General features: G+C 47.2%; 1 protein-coding gene across 2 annotated transcripts in view; it reads left to right on the top strand.

Annotated features, from left to right (window-relative positions):
• Window positions 1-1,081: 1,081 nt before the first annotated feature.
• Window positions 1,082-6,739, top strand: part of PITPNM3 (PITPNM family member 3) — a 49,027-nt gene continuing 43,369 nt past the window's right edge. For both annotated transcript variants that reach the window (XM_033078031.2, XM_033078030.2), the window contains exon 1: window positions 1,082-1,275. In XM_033078031.2, coding sequence (XP_032933922.1) covers window positions 1,254-1,275 — 22 coding nt within the window. In that variant the 5' untranslated portion in view covers window positions 1,082-1,253. The remainder of the gene's footprint in view (window positions 1,276-6,739) is intronic.

The raw sequence follows: 6,739 nt of genomic DNA, 5'->3' as shown, positions 1-6,739 counted from the left end.
GAAGGTGAACCAGTTTACTTGCAGATGGCTCTGGAGGTGGGAACTGCTGGGAGTTCTGGCTATTCCACTTAAGGCTCAAGCCAAACCACTTAACTCGCCATGTTCTCAGGGGTGTTTACGGTGGCTTTTGAATCAACTGCTAAGCAATACCCCTAGCAAATCATGTATTATATGTACGAAGTTGGTGTTGGCGCAGACCCTGTAAGGCTTGCTTTGGGACCTGGTTGCATTATGTTTGCTTGGTTCTCTAACTGTAGGATTTTGGGGGCAAGACTTTTGTTCACTGCCCTTTATTTGGCAGCATTCTGAGACACTGTAATAACATACAAGCCCTCCTAAGCTCTCTACAGCCACCTCTCATCGTTTCTACAAGAAGAGCTGTGACTTAAGATATCCCTTAAGATTAATTTCTCCCAATTATTGGAGGTTCTGAGAAGTTAGCTACTGTACTTTTAGAGACGTGCTGCTAGTGAGGCTCTTGAAGAGGGACGAACCCTTAAAGTTCCCTAATTCAGCAGACTCTAAGCCACTTGCCTATGGCTGACTTAAAAGGCAGCTTTGCAATTCAGCCACTACATTGACACGGGGCTTGGCAACACCCGGAGGAATTTGGCTGTTAAAATCCAGAGCAGCCAGTCGCAGCAGCGCCTTGGCAGGGGCAGTGCTGCAGCGGCAGCCTAGCCGTGCGCGCCACAGCACCACGGGCCGGGGTAGGAACAGCGCACTCGGCCCCCGCGTAGCTGAGGGCGGCAGCGGGACACGGGGCAGGAGCGGGGCTTGGGGCTCAGCCCCTCCCGCTCCGCGCGCTCGCAGCTCCGAGGGGCGCCAAGACGGCCAGGGAGCCGCGACCCCTCCTCGGGAGGCGTGTCGTGAGGGCTGCGGGCGAGGCGAGCTCCAGGCGGAGGGTCCTTGCCGGCGGCGGCGGGACGCGACCCTCCGCCGAGCCCTCGCCCGGGCTGCCGCTCTCTCTAGGCCGTTTATGCGCAGCCACGTCCCCGTGCTGGCCCGGCCCGGCCCCCGCTCTCCGCGGAGCCGCTCACTGCGCCTTTAGCGACGGCGGCTGCGCCTTTAGCGGCGGGCGGGCGGGCGGCACCGGGCGGCGGCGTTTCCCGGCCGCGTCCCTCAGCGCCGCAGGCAAGGGGGCGGCGCGGGGCCTCTGCTGAAAGCCGATGGGGCGCCGGAGAGCGGGGTGCCGGAGCGCCCAACTGGCGAGCACCTGACACGGCTGAGGACTGCGAGCGGGCAGCCCTGAAATGGCGAAAGCTCCACTCCCAGGTAAGTGCTGAGCCCGCACAGCGCAATGGGGCAGTCCTGAGGGGACAGCCCTGAGGGGACAGCGAGGCCCCTGGGCGGGATGGGGCGGCCCCGAGGGGAGCGCGGGCCCCGGGGGCGCGGCGGAGATGAGGCTCCGGCGCGTTCCCGCCCACCCGTGGCTCCGTGGCAGCCCCGGCTCCGCGCCCTTCGGCGCCCCGCGGAGCGCTGAACGCGAACTCGTGTGAACGAGGCGCGGGTGCATTTGACCTCGTCGTCGTTATCGAGCACGGCCCGCTCTGCCTTCGGCGCCCGTATTTGCCGGTGCCGTGGGTCTGCGGGGGCATCGCCCGCGCCCTGCCCGGCCTTCTCCCCTCGCTCCGCCGCTGCTGCTCTGGGAAGGGTCTCTCCCAATTCCGGGGGAATTCCGTGGCTGCCGCCTGGTCAGGCGATGCTCGCTGCCGCCCACTCGGAGGAACAGACCGAGAGGCAGCAGCCGTGGTCGGAGAACATACAGGTGTACTGCTCTGCGCCTTACCCATTCACGTAACTCGTGCTTCCTCTGGAGCCTGGGGTGTGTGGACGTTGGAGGTCGGTTGGCTGGGTCAGGACTTGAGGATGCTCGGCGGCAGCACCCTGATGTCCTGTGCTCGGTGGCAGGTGCAGCCTGAGCGAGGTGGCATATGCTCTGTGTGCACGAAGGCCAGAACAGATGAGAGTGCAGTTGCTGATGCAGAAATGGTTTTCTTCTAGGTTGCATGCAGAACCATTGCTGTTGCAGCTGAAGGCCTAACTGCTATGACTGAATGGTCAGTATGTGACACTTGCCTGGTGTTTGGTGCCAGGTTTGGACACAGCTTTACAGCAGCATGGCAATATAAAAGCTAAACCCAAAAGGGTGGTTTTTTTCAGCACTGTTGATTTCTTTGCTCCCCCAAAATAAGCATGGATTGGTGGCAGCCTAGAGATGTAACACTCAGGAACATGAGAACATTAATTATTTCAGAGGATGCAAATATAGGATTGAACTTCATCTTTGGATGATGAAGAAGTAATCAAATGGAGAAAAGTCTCATTTTTTTTTCTTTGTCATTAATTTGCAGTCATTTTAAGTCTGATAGGAAGATAAGAGGGCATTGCTTTTGCTTTCTGTGATATACAAGCAATGCAGTTCAAATACGATTTTGCACAGGAATTTTAAAGCATAGTACTTGTCTTGGATGTGATTTCACTGACAAAGTATGTATTTTGAAAGAAGCTTTGTGATGTCACTACTTATTGCAAATAAAAGTAAAGGAGGTCTGGAAGAAACTATCTGGTCTAGGCGTATAGAAAATGTGCTGCTTTTACAAACTGAGCTTACTGAATTTATCAATGTGAGCTGCAATATGCACAAATATGGAAAAGTTGTTTTGCTTGTATGTATCCTACCTTGCAGCCCCTGCCAATGCTGTAGCTTTACCTCAAATCGAAAGGAAGACCAAAATTGTAGTGGAAATGTGCTGTTTGTTCACTGTTGAATGACAAACGTGCTTTTAAAGGGCTTTTAGACATGGTCCCCACTTGCCTCATTCTCACCTAGTCAACTCCAGACCTTAAGCACTTCAAGTAGTCCCTGTGCAGAAATTCTTGGGCATTTGCAAGAGTGTTGATTGTAAAACCACTGAGACAATTGCAGATCATTGCCTGACATGTTCCTGTGGGAGTGGTAGGGTATCTGCTCTTCAGCTCTGACTTCATTTCTAACAGAGAGCAGTGACTCAAAAATTCCAGAGCCTCCTCAGAAAGCCAGAATCTCTGCACTATGAAAGTAGAAACTTTCAGATGTGTTGCAGGCAGTCCACCTACAGTAATTGCAGGAAAAGATTAGAAAATATTCATATCTTCTCTTGTTTTGGGGAGTCAGTTTTGGAGGAGGTGATGACACTGCTGAGAGGGAAGGTGAAGTTGATTTCTGCTGTGGGGAAGCTGGCATCTGAAGCATCAAGAAACAGCTCTGGGAAATGTACCATGTTTACAGGAAAGTTTGATCTAGGATTTGAAGTCTGAACAGTCATGTTAAACTTCTTTTCTCTCTTCTTCCACCTCACTAGTAATCCTGTAAAGTGCAAGACTGCAAATATCACTGGTACCTTAAAATAGGGGCTTAAAGGCCTGCATGGCTTAGTTTCTTGATTTGTTTCCTGTATCCAATATTCAAATACATGCCCATACTTACCATCTGCTGTAGAACTGCCCGTGGAGAGATATACAGAGAAGACAGCCAGGGATTTCTTGCTGTGGAATTGCTGTGAGATAAAAGACACTGAATGAGAAAAGGGAGAGAGGAGCTGGTTGTGTTGGGCACTTCTGACCACAGTGGCATCTGGACTGCTCCATCAGTTAGGTCTTTCACTTCTTGACAAGAGAACCTGGAATTTGTGTAGACTTTTTTCTGTCTGTAACTATGTCTGGCTTTGTCAGCTGTGTATTTTGACAAGGGAACTTGACATCTTGACTTGATCTTCTTTTTTCTTCTCCATCTCCTTTGGTGTTTTATGTTCTCTCTGTCCTCCCTCTCACCTCCCACTGTTATTTTTCTCCCTCTTCTCCTTCAGCCTCACAGTTTTGTAGGCTTCCCACTTTATGACCCTCCTCAGCCCTTCTTCTGAGTGTGTTTCATTTCAGCTTCAGCTGTTTTCATTTTAGTTCCAGTCTCTGATGCAGATTCGTTCTGTGATTTTGGATGAGTTCTATGTTGCCCTGCTATCAATGATGATGTGGTCCATCTTTTTTGGTGGTCAGTGTGCAGGCAAGGACTTCCTCTGATCAGCATCTCCCTCTGTCTTGGGAGTGTCTCCAGTAGTTAAATTCATATCCTGGTAACGTATATCTTCTGTTTTATGTTTTCCAGATAGGAAATAAAACATAACTAGAAAATAATAGTGGGTAAACTTGATCTCTAGTAAGTCTTAACTGCATAGTCACTAGGTAACACTGTGTGGATAGCTCAGTTAAATCACTTAATGGATAGGAAAGAAGCATCTGAAACTAGCAAAACAGAAATATTATTATGCAACAGCAGTCAGTAGCAATAGGAAAGGTCATTCCTCCTACCCAGCATCTCTATCCAAATGGGAAAATGACTTGTGCTTTTTTGATTTTATTAGGAAAACTCCTGAATTCAAAATGGAACACTTCTGAAACAAGTTTTGACAAGTGGAAATGTTTTAATCTCTGTAATAGAATCTATTTTTATTATTTTTTTAGTTGAGATTAATTCAGTCCTCAGTATTTGACTGTGTAAAAGACTGAGTTTCCAGTAGCTATGAGAACACTGTACTATTTCATCTCTACCTAGGTGTGGTGCTAGTGTTCAGGATTGCTTTCTTTATGATTGCCTGTCTTCTGGCAAGTGCTTATGTCTGGGCTTGACTAGAAATTGTAAAATGTTACCAAGCAAAAGATGTAGAGAATGGCCTGCTGCAAGCTTGAAATCTGTGATAATATAACAGTGAAGTGAATAAGTTTTACAGTAGAGCCCAGTGCTGTAATTGCATCCAATGAAAACTGCTGCTCTTATCCCAAGCTACTTGAATGTGTCTTCCTGGCAAATCTGGTATGAGCACAACTGAGCTGGGATGAACTCTGGAGCCAGCCTGTGATGCTGCCAGTCCTCAAGGGGCTGGTATGACTGGTCATCCTGTTTACTGTACTTTCATCATTTGGGTCATCCTTACTTTCTGTCTGTCCTGCTTGCTTGACAAGGTTGCCAATGATAGGTGCATTGGTAAGGAGAAGAGAAAGGTGCTGGAATAACTCTTAAACTGATGCTTCTGGACTGAGCCTACTGTGCTGCTACTCTGCCGCTACTCTGCCCTCACAAATTTGAAACAAGTATGTTTCAGGAATTAAATCACTACTCTTTCATTCCCAAAGTGTGTGTGCTGGTTCTGCTCACGAAGTGCTTCTGTAAACAGTGATGTGATGACTTCAGTAATGAGTATTTTTTTCAATTGCAGTAAGTGATTTTAAAAGCTGTTTCAAAATGAGGAGAAGGCAGAACCAATGAAGAAAGGTAACATGGCTGTGGTTTCACAGCAGGGCTAGGCTTACTTCCTGCTGCATTTGAAAATTAATTTTCTCCTCATTAAACCCAGTAGCAGATTCAATCATTGTGCCTTGGCAAGGTGTGCTTAGAGGACATAATTTCCACTGGAAAATGTTTCTTCCTTTTTCCAGAAGATGTTCTTGTGCTCTCCACACATTTTACCTCCAGGTGTATGCCACCTAAGGACCGGCAGTGTATGGTGTGGCTTTGTGCTGTCAGAATTGATGCCAGTTGCTGGAATGGAAATGGAAAGTAGATGCCTTTTCTTTGCCCTGACTTGGTATGCATTTTAAATACTACCTTTTCTTAACAAGTAATGTTGAAGCAGCATTTTTGATACTGGTAGCAGAACATGTGTTTACTATTGAGTGACAGTGGTGAGCTGCTCAGTCTTAGGATGCTTGGGACTTATAGGATAAGTGTGTTTTGGACACCAGGCTTTCCAAAGGATATAGGAAAGTGATTAAAGTTGGGAATCAACAGCAATCAGTTTTCAGAGGAGAACCTTTGCTTCTTAAACTGTTTTTTGGAGCCTCTTCAGCCTTACTTCACTTCTTGTCTGTTTTTCTGTTTCCATTTCCTTAGTCCTGGGAATGTGGCTACAGACCAGTAGGGTCACTTTAATTCCTCTTGTGTTTTTCTTTTTTCTTTTTTTTTTTTTTAGAATCACCCTCATACCATATGGAATAAAGTGAGCTCATGCACTGCTTAATTGTCATATCATTGCCAGTTTGTAAAAAAAGGAGACACCTTTGGAAAGAATTTGAGTTTATGCCTCCTGACCAGAGGAAGCTAGAGCTGATTCTTCTTTTATATATACTTTTCAACTGCTGTTGGATTCTTATGGAACTATGGTAGTACGAACCCTGATGGTGTTTGTGAGTGAAAGTGGAATTGGCATTTTCCATGACTGTTCTGCTCCTTAGGTTTATTTGTGGAACATATCAGAGATTGCATCATTTTAGTGGGTTGTTCCTTCTCTGGATGGACAGCACTAGAAGCTGGTGATATGTGAGTGGGAACTGTTTCTTCTGCTGTTTGCTGGAATTATGTACAGTCACTAAACACCAAGGATGAAATTTGCCTTGCTTCTGAACTAGGATGACGTGTACATAGGTGCAGAGATTTGCCTTCAACCAAAGTGTGAGTGTTGCATAACAGAACATGAAACTATTTCTGTAGCAAATTTTAGTCAAATAAGTTCCTGGCTATTTTGCTGCTTATCATAAGAGGTTGCGACTGATTGTGATCTGTGGGATTTCCCCTTATGGAAGCTGTTGTGCAGGATACAGATTTCAGTTGTGATTCTTACTTATAGGGGTAAGGAAATCAATATCTAACATGCATCACAGCACCTCCTGCCAGGTCAACAGGTCACTGATGCAACAAAGTACCAAT

Source organism: Catharus ustulatus, chromosome 22, assembly GCF_009819885.2.
Source record: "Catharus ustulatus isolate bCatUst1 chromosome 22, bCatUst1.pri.v2, whole genome shotgun sequence".
In the NCBI taxonomy this organism is placed as follows: domain Eukaryota; kingdom Metazoa; phylum Chordata; class Aves; order Passeriformes; family Turdidae; genus Catharus; species Catharus ustulatus.
Note: the sequence above shows the minus strand (reverse complement) of the source record. Positions and strands in the feature narration are given on the sequence as shown.